At 42.5% G+C, this 15,619-nt stretch overlaps 1 protein-coding gene across 1 annotated transcript; it reads left to right on the top strand.

The window, feature by feature from the left end:
- The first annotated feature begins 870 nt into the window (after window positions 1-870).
- LOC134073954 (NLR family CARD domain-containing protein 3-like) lies at window positions 871-13,219 on the top strand. Its single transcript, XM_062530443.1, has 6 exons — window positions 871-957; window positions 1,241-1,354; window positions 3,437-3,516; window positions 5,335-7,183; window positions 11,277-11,416; window positions 12,705-13,219. Exons 1-6 carry the CDS (start codon window positions 890-892, stop codon window positions 13,217-13,219), a joined length of 2,766 nt encoding a protein of 921 aa, XP_062386427.1. The 5' UTR covers window positions 871-889.
- The last annotated feature ends 2,400 nt before the right edge of the window (window positions 13,220-15,619 follow it).

The following is a 15,619-nucleotide window of genomic DNA, read 5'->3' as shown; positions in this document are numbered from 1 at the left end:
CAGGTCCCAATAAAACACCCAGACCAGAGTCTGCAGCACACAGCTGTGTGCAACAAAGCAGCAAAGCAACACACTCTGATGGAGGGTAAGTGAATCCACAGATGCAGTACACATCATAGCTGCCCCCACACCCGCTCTGTTCTCTGGTGCATTGGTGCCTCATTGTCTGTGTTTGGAGTCATTTGGTGCCTGTCTGTGTTGGCAGTAAACTTGTAAACTGCACAAATGAATCCACATGTTCATGGGAGCAGCAGTAGAAAGAGAATTCAATAGCAATAGTGGACATTAGACTGATAATACCATCACTGCTAGTTGCCTACACTGCTGTGAACCTTTTGTAGGTGTGTGTGTGTGTGTGTGTGTGTGTGTGTAGTGCTGCAGTTCCCCACCAAAATGCTACAAGTGGCAAACTCCATCTGCCATGTTTTCATTGAAATGTAATGTGCCATTTTATTGCTTAGATTCTGTACATACAAATATTCTGAGAGCCTTGTTATTCTAGGAAAAAAATGTCTGTGAAGATTTATGTGTCATCTGACATCCAGCCTATATTAGCAACAAACACACACACACACGCACGCGCACGCGCATACGCACACGCACACGCACACACACACACATACACACTGTGGAAATGAGATTTGTGGAAATGAGGTTGAGATAAGTTAGGAACAATTAATGTAATAACTCTTAGCTTCTCATCAGTGTCAAAGTAAAGTTCTAACCTACTCTCCTAAGGATGGACACCAATGTCGATCTGTATGTGTTTAGAAAGCAACAATATATGCTGATTTACTCAGTGAGTTGATGTTCATCAGTTCTTGTGTCTCCTTATGTAACCAGCCCACAGACACACAGACCTCCATCTCCAGTGCCCAGCTGTGTGTCCATGAAGAGTGATCGGTCCATGGGTGGTATGCCCAACTTCAGCAGTGAACCAGTTCCATTAGGTCTAGAGTGAGTAGTTATCAGTCTGTAGTTCTTATAGGCTACATGCCTTTTAGAAATGTTATTAACATACATTACCACGCACACTGTGGAAATGAGATGGTTGAGAACAAGTTAAGAAAAATGAATGCAAGAACTCTTAGCTTCTCATCAGTGTCAAAGTAAAGTTCTAACCTGCTCTCCTAAGGATCGACACCGTGTAGATCTGTATGTCTTTAGAAAGCAACAATATATGCTGATTTACTCAGTGAGTTGATGTTCATCAGTTTCTTGTGTCTCCTTATGTAACCAGCCCACACACACACAGACCTCCATCTCCAGTGCCCAGCTGTGTGTCCATGAAGAGTGATGTGTCATTTGGTGATAGGCCCAACTTCAGCAGTGGACCAGTTCCATCAGGTCTAGAGTGAGTAGTTATCAGTCTGTAGTTCTTATAGGCTACAAGCTACTTAGAAATGCCACTAAAGGCTGGCTTACATTGCACGATTTTGGTCTGTTTTAACAGTCGGCGACTACATTTCCAAATGGGAGTTGTACTAAAATCGCGGCGCGCTCCCGTCATCTAAAGGCTGCCTTACATTGCACGATTTTGGTCTGTTTTAACAGTCAGCGTAGTGCTGGGCGTTATGGGCAAAAATGTATATCACGGTATTTTTCAAAGTTCTGACGGTTTCACGGTATATGACGGTATTTTTTCCCCCATGCATAATCAGGACATTTTCTACTGGTTGAGAGAGGAATTACTGCAATAGATTGACTTAGGATGCAACTTGCAATAATTATACTTTTGCTTCAAGTTCAAGCCCAGGTACATTACAGTTTTCAAGTAAATATAAAACAAGTGTGACTTAGTGAAGAGACTGCTAATGTTTCTGCTAATGTTTCCTCTGTCAAATAGGCCCATCAGAATCATGCCGTATTGTTATTGTGTGGTAACGTCAACAGAATTCAAGTGGATGTCTGGTTAGCCTAGGCTACCAAGCTAGGCAAAACGTTAGCAAAAAAGTTAGTTTTAGTGCTGATGACTGTCAAGATCATGACTAACTGACCAGCTAGTATTGTTCAGTTCATGTTTGTAACATGCTTTGCTACTTGGATAATTTCAGCGAATATTACTAAGGTAAGATGAATTATAAGATCATTAAGCTTCCCGTGTTCGGTGGGTTCACCTCCTAGCCAGCTAGTTACAGCTGTTGAACAATCTTTTTTAGCTTACTGAAAAATCCCTTCCTATGTAGGCTATTAAGTCCTATAACGCTTTTCTTTAACTAGGGGAACAATTTAAGGTATTCTGTGTAACACCCGTAAATAAATCCCTTATCAAAGGAAAAAAATAAGCCTTAAGCGTCATACTTAAAGGGAAAAACGTGAGGTGTCTTGTGCCACAGGCTCCTCTGTTTACTTTTTCCATGCATGTTTAGAGGTGCAACATTGAACAGGGTCCCGTCTGAAACAATGTTGTACGACGCAGCATTCCACCCACAGTGTAATCAAATACACCGGTATGGCGGTATATTAAAAATTCATATCATAAGGAAAATATACACCGGTATTCGGTGTGAACCGGTATACCGCCCAGCACTAAGTCGGCGACTAAATTTCCAAAATTGGGCGGAAATCATGGGTGTTGTAATGGAATCGCGGCGCGCTCCCGTCAACTAAATTGTTTAGTGTAAGGTGCCAATCTTAGCGGTTTTACATCCGTCGGAGTCAGTCTTTTTCTAGTTTTGCCGTTACGACAATATCAAACATGTTTGATATTATCGGAAGTCTTTTCAGTCGTGGCTCATGCAAATAGTGACGTGAACATTTAAAAACCAATAGTGACCTGGCTCCAACACGAAACAGGAAGGGGCAAAATAGGCGACAGCTGTAGCCTATATGATTATTTGTTATTTCAAAAAATCGGGAGTTGTACTAAAATCGTGGCGCGCTCCCGTCATCTAAAGGCTGGCTTACATTGTACGATTTTGGTCTGTTTTAACAGTCGGCGACTAAATTTCCAAAATCGGGCGGAAATCATGGGCGTTGTAATGGAATCGCGGCACGCTTTTTTTTTTCCGATGGGCTTACTTAGCTCACACAGTTGCAGTCATATCGTTTATGAACATGATTTTGACATTAACATTGAATCAAACTGAATCTCATGCAGAGACACGCACACACACATACGCACACGTCAAACAAGTTGTGTGCATGTCCAAGACTCCACACACACACACACACACACACACACACACACACACACAAAAATATCAAAAATACAATTGGGGAATAGATAATGGTCTCACCATAATTGCAGTAGGAGATCAAAAATACAATTGGGAATGAATATGGCCATAGTGTTTGCAGTTCTGATTACAGGTTATAGATTGATTAGATTAGATTGATTATAGATATAGATTATAAATACACATTTTAATCAGTAGATTATCTGAGGAGCAATTAGTGCATTAGTCCAAGTGTTGTTTGTCTGATGTCCCTGCAGGTTAAGGACTGATCTGCAGGATCTAGGACCCAGGAGACACTTGCACACTGGACATAAACCAGGCAGAAAGAGGGAACTAGGTGAGGATACCTATACCGCATAGTAGGCCTACTTTCACTTTCTAGACTGTGCATTCATTACGTGCATTAAAGGTGCTTCTACCAAAACAACTACAGAAACAGACTGCATAGTAGGCCTACTTTCACTTTCTAGACTGTGCATTCATTATGTGAAAGATGTTTCTGCTAAAACAGCAATCAAAGATGATCAAATGTATCATGACGTGTTGCCACAAACACTTACTCCTATTATAAAAACGAAGCCAAAGTCTTGCAAGTAAAGATTATGTTAAGTGCTGTTTTCTCATTGGCACGTGTAATAAGGAACATTTCTACCATCGAGGGCTTTGCTCTTAATCCTGTACACTCCACAATCTGGACCAACCTGTCACTTTATGCCACATTACAGTAGTGAGCTGGTCAAATATTGCCCCCTCACATTACAGTAATAAATATATTGCCCCCTCACATTACAGTAGTGAATATATTGCCCCCTCACAATACAGTAGTGAATATATTGCCCCCTCACAATACAGTAGTGAATATATTGCCCCCTCACATTACAGTAGTGAATATATTACCCCCTCACATTACAGTAGTGAATATATTGCCCCCTCACATTACAGTAGTGAATATATTGCCCCCTCACATTACAGTAGTGAATATATTACCCCCTCACATTACAGTAGTAAATGTATTGCCCCCTCACATTATAGTAGTGAATATATTGCCCCCTCACATTACAGTAGTGAATATATTGCCCCCTCACATTACAGTAGTAAAATATATTGCCCCCTCACATTACAGTAGTGAGTTAGTAAAATATATTGCCCCCTCACATTACAGTAGTAAAATATATTGCCCCCTCACATTACAGTAGGGGATATATTGCCCCCTCACATTACAGTAGTAAATATATTCCCCCCTCACATTACAATAGTGAGTTAGTAAAATATATTGCCCCCTCACATTACATGAGTGAATATATTGCCCCCTCACATTACATGAGTGAATATATTGCCCCCTCACATTACAGTAGCAGAATATATTGCCCCCTCACATTACATGAGTGAATATATTGCCCCCTCATATTACAGTAGTGAATTAGTAAAATATATTGCCCCCTCACATTACAGGAGTGAATATATTGCCCCCTCACATTACAGTAGCAGAATATATTGCCCCCTCACATTACAGTAGTGAATATATTGCCCCCTCACATTATAGTAGTGAATATATTGCCCCCTCACATTACAGTAGTAAAATATATTGCCCCCTCACATTACAGTAGTGAATATATTGCCCCCTCACATTACAGTAGTAAATATATTGCCCCCTCACATTACAGTAGTGAATATATTGCCCCCTCACATTACAGTAGTGAATATATTGCCCCCTCACATTACAGTAGTGAGTTAGTAAAATATATTGCCCCCTCACATTACAGTAGTGAATATATTGCCCCCTCACATTACAGTAGTAAAATATATTGCCCCCTCACATTACAGTAGTGAATATATTGCCCCCTCACATTACAGTAGTGAATATATTGCCCCCTCACATTACAGTAGTGAATATATTGCCCCCTCACATTACAGTAGTAAATATATTGCCCCCTCACATTACAGTCCCCTCCTGTATTCATCTCCCTTTTGAAGCACTGAACATTAATTTTAAGCCCTGTGAACAATGACAAATATCACTATTTATTTATTTATTTTTATTTATAAGTGCTTGTGGACGTAGGCTTATTTGTAGTGAGTTCATGAGTTTATGAATCGTTTTATTATTGACATTTATTGTAACTTTTTAATGACTTGTTTTGTCATTTGTAAACAGATGAGGACCTGAGGAGAGTTATAAAGAATCACAAAGCCAGTCTGAAGAGGAGGTTTGAGAACATCTCTGAAGGCATCATCAAACCAGGAGCTGAGATACTCCTCAATAAGATCTACACAGAGCTCTACATCACAGGAGGAGAGAGTGAAGGGGTGAATAAGGAACATGAGGTTTGGCAGGTAGAGTCAGCGTCCAGATCTCAATCCACAGAAGACATACCAATCAACTGCAACGACATCTTCAAGCCCTTACTTGGACAGGAGAAGCACATCAGAACTGTGATGACCAAAGGTGTTGCTGGTATTGGAAAAACTGTCTCAGTTCAGAAATTCATTCTTGATTGGACAGATGGGGTAGCCAATCAGGATATAGATTTTATGTTTCCCCTTTCTTTCCGTGAGCTGAATTTAGTCAGAGGTGATCAGTATAGTCTTAACAGGCTCCTGCTTGACTTCCACCCTGAGTTGAAGGAGCTGAATGATGAAGGATATAAAGACTGTCAGGTTGTGTTCATCTTTGATGGTTTGGATGAGAGTCGGTTGACTCTGGACCTGGAGCAGAACAGTAAGTTGTCTGATGTGAAGCAAACATCATCAGTGGATGTTCTGATGACGAGCCTCATTCAGGGAACTCTGCTTCCCTCTGCACTCATCTGGATAACCTCAAGACCAGCTGCAGCCAGTCAGATTCCTGATCAGTTCATTGACCAGGTAACAGAAGTACGAGGATTCAATGACCCACAGAAGGAAGAATACTTCAGGAAGAGAATCAGAGATCAGAGTCAGGCCAACAGAATCATCTCACACATTCAGACATCCAGGAGTCTCCACATTATGTGCCACATTCCAGTCTTTTGTTGGATTGCAGCTACTGTACTTCAGCAGATGCTGGAAAGGAAAAACATCAAAGACATTCCAAAAACGCTGACTGAGATGTTCATACACTTCTTGCTCATCCAAACCACACGAAAGGATCAGAAGTATCAGAGTAAATCTGAAAAAGATACAAAGAAACTCCTAAAATCTCAGAGGTTCATTTTACTGAAGCTGGCAGAACTGGCTTTCAAGAATCTAGAGAATGGCAACCTCATGTTTTATGAGGAAGACCTGAGAGAGTGTGGTATTGATGTCAGTGAAGCTTCAGTGTACTCTGGCATGTGCACTGAGATCTTCAAGACAGAAACTGTGGAATCTCAAAAGAAGAAGGTCTACTGCTTTGTGCATCTGAGTGTCCAGGAGTTTCTGGCAGCTGTGTTTGTGTTTCACTCGTATTTGGCTAAGAAACTTGAGGCATTGAAATGCTTCCTCAGTGAACAGGAAAGAGATGAACTCAATCCATCATTTTTATCTAATGTTGTATCAGCATTTGGAGGACAAACACAAGACAACTTACATGTTTTACTTAAGAGGGCAGTTGATAAGGCTTTGGCGAGCCAGAACGGACACCTGGATCTCTTCCTTCGCTTCCTGATGGGTATTTCTGTGGAGAGAAATCACAAACTTCTGCAAGGTCTACTGAGCAACACACACAACAGTTCTCACAGTATTAGGGAAACATGTCAGTACATGAAGAAGCTGAACAGAGAAGGTCTCTCCCCTGAACGATGCATCAATCTTTTCCACTGCTTATTTGAAATGAATGATGATTCCATGCACAAAGAAATTCAGACATACTTGTCTTCACCAAAGAACATCAAACAGAAGTTATCTCCTGCCCACTGTTCAGCACTGGCCCACATGCTTCTGATGTCTGAGGATGTGCTTGATGAGATTGAGCTGAAGAAATACAACACATCAGATGAGGGACGCAGGAGACTGCTCCCAGCTGTGAGGTGCTGCAGAAAGGCACGGTGAGTTTCTGATGGAGAGACTGTGCTAATTATAGTGTCTAAATATAATGTTGAAGTCACTAGTCTACTACCACCTGGGGTGAACCCAGACTAACCTGTTAGCAAATTTGAATTTTGAATTTTTCAGTCTGGAAAGGAGCCCATTGACTTCTAGTTCCTGAATCACCAAAAATCTAGGACTGTTTTATTTCTTTACAATTGAGTAAATAGCTACCATAAAACTATAATTACCAACAAGATGTGCTTGCTGCACTTCTGAAATGGATTTGGTAGATTTTAATGCACTATTGCAAGTTTAATTTCATTGCTGATTACGTCTCTGAAAGTCAGTTGGAAACAGGCGTCAATGGGATCTTTTTCAGACTGACCTGCCCTGACCGGTTCACCCAGACTAGTCTACTACCAATCTAGGCCAACAGTATTACTGTAACCCTTTAAAGATGCCTAAAGGTGAAATAGTCTTGTGTGAACATGCACTTCACTGATTTATGACACCGTTTTATTTGAATGAGCTTTTGCAAACATGCCTGGTGGACACTTTGTCATTTGAAGAATTGAGAAAACTTCACTACAGGATTGTGGTTGGTAGTGTGCCACAAAGTGCCTCTTACGTTAAGAAATTGCTTATATGTAATATGTATACAGTTCAATTCTGTCCTCTTATAACATTACAAACCTTTCAGGTGTGTAGGTGCATGACTGAGTGATTTGCAATTTTGCACATGTGCACTAGTCTTGTGCAGGTATCAGGGGGTTGCTTGTGGGTGGGTGAGTGTGTTTGTGTGATTGGGCAATATTTTATCCTTTCTTATGTTGTTATGCAGACTTGCTGAATGCAAACTCTCAGAGAAGTCCTGTGGAATTGTGGCTGCTGTTCTACAGTCACCAAACTCCCTGATAGAGCTGGACCTGAGTCACAATGACCTGGGAGATTCTGGAGTCCAGCTTCTCTCTAAGGGACTGTCTAGTCCCCACTGCAAACTGCAGACCTTAAGGTTGGTGTTAGTCAGACATGTCTTTGTAAAGGATTATTATTATGACTAGCATAGCACATTATGGTTTGGTTGGTGTTTTATATGTGTCTTAAGGCCTATACACACCAACACTGTGTCTCAATTGGCGCACTTCTATACTTAATTTGAGTGTGTGAGGGCGTTCACACTGAAACTTTGAATGATGGATTGTGGTAGATAGTGTGCACTTATTAGAGATGCACCTTCTTGTCAGCTGGTGACTGGAATCTGCCGATTTTCACGTGATCACCCATGACCGGTGACCGGCCGGTTAGTCGGAGACATGCCGATTTCATGCCGGTCAAATGCCCTTACACATACTTGTAGCAACATCACAAAGGCCAAAACTCTGGACTGGATGTACAAAGAAAGCACTAATACTGAGTTTTTATATGCAGCGATTCAGCGAACTGTCCAACTTTTGAGCCGATTTGTGAGTTTCAAGATTTGTTTGTGGATTAAGCAATATAGCAGCAGTGAGAGTGGTGTCGGTAGCAGATATCAGCATGGCTGTGATTTGCAATATGGCAGCAGTGAGAGTGGCGTGCGTAGCAGATATCACCATGGCTGTGATTTGCAATATGGCAGCAGTGAGAGTGGCGTGGGTAGCAGATATCAGCATGGCTGTGATTTGCAATATGGCAGCAGTGAGAGTGGCGTGGGTAGCAGATATCAGCATGGCTGTGATTTGCAATATGGCAGCAGTGAGAGTGGCGTGGGTAGCAGATATCACCATGGCTGTGATTTGCAATATGGCAGCAGTGAGAGTGGTGTGGGTAGCAGATATCACCATGGCTGTGATTTGCAGTTAGGCGTGAGGCCAGAGGCCAAGCACAGTGGGTGCCTGAACATTTATTTAGTGCATTGGAGCAGTTCTGTAGTTTATTAGTATTTTAATAATGTCTTATTAGTTTACACACACACACACACACACACACACACACACACACACATAACATTCCAAACTAGAAATTAACATATAGACACTATACATATACTGTAAGAGGACCATGTGTTATTAGTTTACACATACACACACACACACACACACACACACACACATATAACATTCCATATATAATACTAGAAATGAACATATAGACGCTACACATACTTCCGCAGGGTGTCTCTTGTCAACAACAAAAGGCGATTGGAGTGTTTTCATGAGAACACAGACCATCTTTTCCTAGACCACAGAAAAACATACACAACTTACTTCTTACTACAATCTTAACACTATTAGGGCAGTTAGACAATTAATTTAGAAATAAAATAGCACTATTGTACATTTTACTCCCAAACTCGAAAAGCCTCCGACACTTCCAACGGTCAAGTCCGACGTCCGAAGGGGGAGCACTGCGAATTACGGAGTGCCAATGTGAAGGCGGCTTAAGTTGCACAGTAGGTGTACAACCCACGTGCCACAGGGTCCTTCTTTAAGTCTGCCTCCTCAGCTAGTGTAGCAAGCACTGCCGGTAGATTTCTCTGAAGATTTGAAATGGCCTTCTCTTGCGATAGCCACCTAGTGTCCTTAACCTCCTGAGGTGGGGGATAGGGCAATTATACAATTAAATTAATTATATTCAAATTGAAAATAAAATAAGGAATTTGATGTACTTCAAACACTTCATGTTTTCACTTACTGTGACTTTCAAGTCTTCAACTCCAAGCACACTGGCAGCTTCTTTAAGGGCGCTGGTGCGGTTTGCACTGTTTCTAAAATAAAGGTGCAGGTCTTGTAGGTGCTTTCTAAAAGTTTTCATGTATGGCACTTGATTTGCTGCATCTTTACAAGCTAGTGCCAGGCGATGAGCAGCACAGTGCACTGACACCAATCCTGGCCAGGAGTCAGTCAGCAATTTTGCGGTGCCATTCTGTCTTCCTAAAATAAAAGTAAAAAAAAAGGTATTAGATCAAGGCAACCTATCAGTTTGACATTAACTTAACCACCCTTTTTCCTTAGTATACATTACCGGTCATCACTGCGGCTCCATCTATGCCGAGGCCAAAGATGCGGTCCTGAGGAATTTCTTTCCTTATCATGACCTCCTTCACAGCTTCAGCTATAGTTATAGCTGTGCCATCTGGAATGGATACAAGATCCAGGAATTGACAGAACATCTGTCCTTCCTTGTCTGTGTACCTGGAGTATTTACAAAAAACGATTAGTCTTACCTGGTTTTGTTCCACATTCAGGAAGATCTCATCATGACCCATTTTAAAAAAATAATAAGAAGGTGACCACTACTGTACCTGATATGGATGTCTAATTGTTTAGTCACAGAGATGTCTGTGGACTCGTCAATCTCCAGGCCAATAGCCTTTGATGATTGAATGGCCTCTAAAATGGGCTCCTCAACCATTTCACCAAGGATTTGTAGCATTTCATCTACAATCCTGTGGGACCTGTAATTTGTCCTCTGATCAATCTAAGAAAATAATTTAAGGATATATTATAATTAATTCTAATAGAAACCCATGACAGCAAATGTACACTGTAATGAAATATTTTTTTTTACCTTCAATTTAGTAAAATATTCGCAGCCTAAGAAGTCTGCCAGATCCAGCAATGCCGGGTAATTTGTGTGGTGCGCAACTTCATGTTTTACCAGCCAGTAAAGACATTTAAAGCCACCGATTATGGCCTCATGTTCCATATTCACAATGGGCTGAAATGCCTCATTGATGGGCAGACCTAATACACAAACATTAGCTGTCACTGTTAATTAAAAATGTCATAAACATAATTTGATCAACTATTTTTTTTAATTTTTTTTTATTATTATTCAGAAATACTTACTTCTGCTTGATTGGGCTGCAATGCTCACACATGCTATGTGGTTTGATGAGCCCAAGTGCTGGTCCAAGGCATCACGCCTGTAGTTTGTGCAAGGAAGCTCGATAAAAGGCCTTTGGGAGGGGCCACGAGATGCCCTTTGCCGATGGCTACGACATAATCTACAAAACATTCCTAGGAATAATAACAATAACTCCCTTAATAAAGCTTAGTCTACCATTTATATTTTAATATTTAACATATAATAAATAATGCTCTACTCGCCGTGTTCTGTATGGTAAAGCCACCCTGCATACTTCGGGTCCATAGCCCACTCCGGGTTCCATCCACTGCCTCTATGTTTGGAGGATTGCCGGGGATCCGGCGGGGGAGGAGTTGGTGGTGGTGGTGGTGGTGGTGGTGGTGGAGGAGGCGATGCGGAGGGTGAACTTGGCCGGCTACGTCGCATGAAGTAGCCGGCGATCTTGGGCTGAGTTTTCCTGTTCATTTGGCTATGAACATTGCGAGAGAAAATCATGTGCACATGTCAAAAGCATGCTAGTCATACAACCACGTGTAAACGTTAAACGCAATTAGCCTTGATAATAACACATTACGCCTATCAAAATAATTCCAGGTAGCCTAGTACTAGCGAACAGTTGACAGACTAGTATTATTAAAGAATTCAATAACAATCTTACCTGATGTAACGGGTTGTCAGCTATCCCAATAGTAGACTAGATTCCGTCTTGCAGAAAAATGCTGTTCTCTTCTCTTTTTTTCCCCAAATGAAGGATGTCGAACGATGATAGCACAATGACATAAACCACCAGATGCCGCTGTTCGGACGCATCACGCGAGTCAGAGGCAGAGGCCCACTAGATCTTAAAACGTTTCTTTTATTTATTTTTTTATTATTATTTTTGTATGTATTTCTTTAAAAATGCGTTCTGCAGGGAAGGGAGACTGTTAGTTACGGTTTGGAATGAAAGGGAGAAAACATGACAGTAACACGGCGAATATCGCTTGTATTTTTTTTATTTATTATTATTTTTTTTTATTTTTTTTTTGAAGACGTTAGTTAAGGCGGCAGCCCTTTGTTGTTAAGGCGGCCGCCTTAGCAGGAAAACGCTGTGGGAAACCCTGGGTGTGTGTGTGTGTGTGTGTGTGTGTGTGTGTGTATGTGGGGGGGGGGGGGGGGCTGTGTGTTACCCCATGTCCGTCGACGGATCTCATTGACTTTGCGAACTCGAAATGCATTGTGGGTCCGTCCGTTCCTTCAGCTCCGCTGCCTCCGTCAAAAATGTTGAGAAATGTTCAACTCTTCAGGCTATGACGGATCCTTCAGCCAATCAGGTAGCGTGTATGCAAATATACATACGGCAGACAGGCATTAGACGTAGACAGTGTGAACGCGGTGTTAGGGTGAGTGACTGTAACGTATCTATGCATCATTATATTGAGGTGTTTGTGCATGTGTGTTAGTGTGAGTGTGAGTGTGTGTGACTGTAAGGTATTTTGTATAATTCTATTGTCGTGTTCTGTTGTTGACATGTGTGTGTGTGTGTGTAGGTATGGATGTGTGTGTGTGTGTGTGTGTGTGTGAGTGTAAGGTGTGTGTCTGCTCTGTGTGTGTGTGTGTGTGTGTGTGTGTGTGTGTGTGTGTGTGTGTAAGGAATGTGAGTGTTGTTCCATTGTAACGTGTGTTGTCTGCTGTGTGTTGTGTGTACAGTTTCCTGTGAGTTCACACTGGACCCAAACACGGCACACAGACGTCTCCTTCTGTCTGAGGGGAACAGGAAGGTGAGGCGGGTGAAGAAGGAGCAGCCGTATCCTCCCCACCCAGACAGATTTACTGGCTATGAACAGGTGCTGAGCAGAGAGCCTCTGACTGGACGCTGCTACTGGGAGTGGGAGAAGAGTGGGGGTGTTTATGTGGGAGTGGCTTATAAGAGCATCAGCAGGAGTAAATGGATCGGACGCTCTCCCAAGGCCTGGAGTCTGGACTGTACCAGTGACACATACAGACCCAGACACAATGGAATGTACACTGTCCTACCTGTCCCCCCCGCAGGCTCCAGGAGAGTAGGAGTGTATGTGGAGCGTGAGGTCGGCACTCTGTCCTTCTACAGGGTCTCCTCTGATACTCTCACACACCTGCACACCTTCACCACCACATCCACTAGTGAGCCCCTACATGCAGCGATTTATGCTTGGGCTGGTGCCTCAGTGTCTCTGATCACATGACCTAGACACACACACACACCCACACACCCACACACCCACACACATATATATAAGCCTATACTCAAACACACACACACACACACACACACATATATATAAGCCTATACTCAAACACACACACACACACACACACACACACAAGCACATTAACATCTCTACCACCATGTTAACTGATGCATCCCGTGGCCACACACACACACACACACACACACACACACACACACACACACACACACACACACACACACACACACATCCTGTGGCCACTCACGCACGCACACACACACACACCTCCCATGGCTACACATACAAACACACACACACACACCTCCCGTGGCCACACACACACACACACACACACCTCCCAAGTCCACACAAACACACACACACACACACACACACACACACACACACACACACACACCTCCTGTGTCCACACACACACACACACACTCACACACACCTTTCCCTGGCCACACACACACACACACACACACACATATATATATATAAACCTTTACACACACACACACACACACACACACACACACACACACACACACCTCCTGTGTCCACACACACACACTCACACACACCTTTCCCTGGCCACACACACACACACACACACACACACACACACACAAACACGTACACATCTCTACCACCATGTTCTCTGATGCCCCCCGTGGCTACACACACACACACACACACACACACACACACACACACACACACACACCTCCCTTGGACACAAACACACACACACACACCTCCCATGGCCACACACACACACCTCCCGTGTCCACAAACACACACACCTGCTGTGGCCATACACACAGACACACACACACACCTCCCATAGCCACACACACACACACACACACACACACACACACTTCCCGATTCCACACACACATACACACACACACACACACACACACACCTCCCGTGTCCACACACATACAACCCCCCCACACACACACACACCTCCCAAGTCCTCACACACACAAACACACACACATCTCCCGTGTCCACACACACACACACCAGAGATGGGGGACTCGAGTCTAGTGACTTGACTCGAGTCAGACTTAAGTCGCCAGATTGAGGACTGGTGACTTGCTTGATCAACAGTGAGAAAAGACTTGACTTGACTTGGACTTGCTACTCATGACTTGAGACTTGACTTAGACTTGCATGCAATGACTCGACAAGTCATTGCTGTCTTGGTTAATTGGTGAATAATAATGATAAAAACTATTTTCGATCGGATATTTCCTGTTGCATGTGGGCGAACCTGGCAACCTCTCTACTAGGTGCTAGGTGACGCGCCCGCCATCTACAGTAGAGCGGTCGGGGTTTAGAAGATGGAAGCTGTTACCAGTTCCCAAAATAATAACATTTGGATTTAAAGACTATTCAACTCAACAGAAGAAACGATTCGCCGAGTGCAAGGTGTGCAGCGCAAAAATATCCGACACATCCAGCACCACGTCAAATTTCATCCGCCATTTCCGACTAGGCTACACAAGAAAAGTAAGAAATGTCTCTAGCTAATTTCACATTATTTTTTAATCTAACGTTAGCTGGCAGCTAACATCCCATCTCCATCAGTCAAACGTGACAAGAGCCTACTATTTGCATCACATTAAGTTTTATCATGTTGACTTAGCCTATTTGAATATCGTCGGTCTGATCCCGCCTATCAAATAGGCTAACAGACAATTTGACTGAAATACGGTATCTGAAAATCACTCAGAGTGCGCAAACCTCCTCCAAGCGAACACATCACCTCCTCTTGCATCCATCCATAACTTTTTGAGTTATCTTGCGAACAAACAAACATATAGGCCTACAGACAAACCAACAAACCCCGATAAAAACATAACCTCATTGGTGGAGATAAAAACTTCGAAACGGTCTTTGTCCCGACGCACATAATTGTTGACATTCTCGATAATGTCGAGGGGAAGCTGAGACAAATCATGCATGACTGCAAGTAGGCTATGCCTAGGCTATTTCTTTGCGTTGGATGAGAGTAGGCTACAGATGTGATGGATGTTACATCACATCTGTACTCTCATCATGGACGTTAGGAAATGTCTATACATTCTTAAAAATGGAGTGGGAGCATACAGTAAATGCATTGAATATGAGGCTATGCTGCACTAACTGGTTTTTAGTTTTGTGCTATCATTGAATGATGATTTATGTGAGCCCTTTGCACTAAAATTAATAATTTTCACTCATGTGGCTGTGAAATACTTGTATTTGTCGTTAGGGAATGTAGGCTATAGGCCTATTAAAACAAATGAAATGTATATACAGTATGTAATATACATTTAATTCTTATTCAGAATTATTTTGTAGCTTCTCTCATGTCTGATGTGCGAAAGTGTG

Source organism: Sardina pilchardus, chromosome 1, assembly GCF_963854185.1.
Source record: "Sardina pilchardus chromosome 1, fSarPil1.1, whole genome shotgun sequence".
Classification (NCBI taxonomy): Eukaryota; Metazoa; Chordata; class Actinopteri; order Clupeiformes; family Clupeidae; genus Sardina; species Sardina pilchardus.
Note: the sequence above shows the minus strand (reverse complement) of the source record. Positions and strands in the feature narration are given on the sequence as shown.

Bases quoted from the DNA above. Each gene is read 5' to 3' on its own strand.
- LOC134073954 (XM_062530443.1), top strand. From the start codon at position 890: ATGAAGAGTGATCGGTCCATGGGTGGTATGCCCAACTTCAGCAGTGAA. The intron at 1,355-3,436 runs GTGAGTAGTTAT...ATGTCCCTGCAG, and splicing joins CCAGTTCCATCAGGTCTAGA to GTTAAGGACTGATCTGCAGG. The intron at 7,184-11,276 runs GTGAGTTTCTGA...TGTATGGTAAAG, and splicing joins AGGTGCTGCAGAAAGGCACG to CCACCCTGCATACTTCGGGT.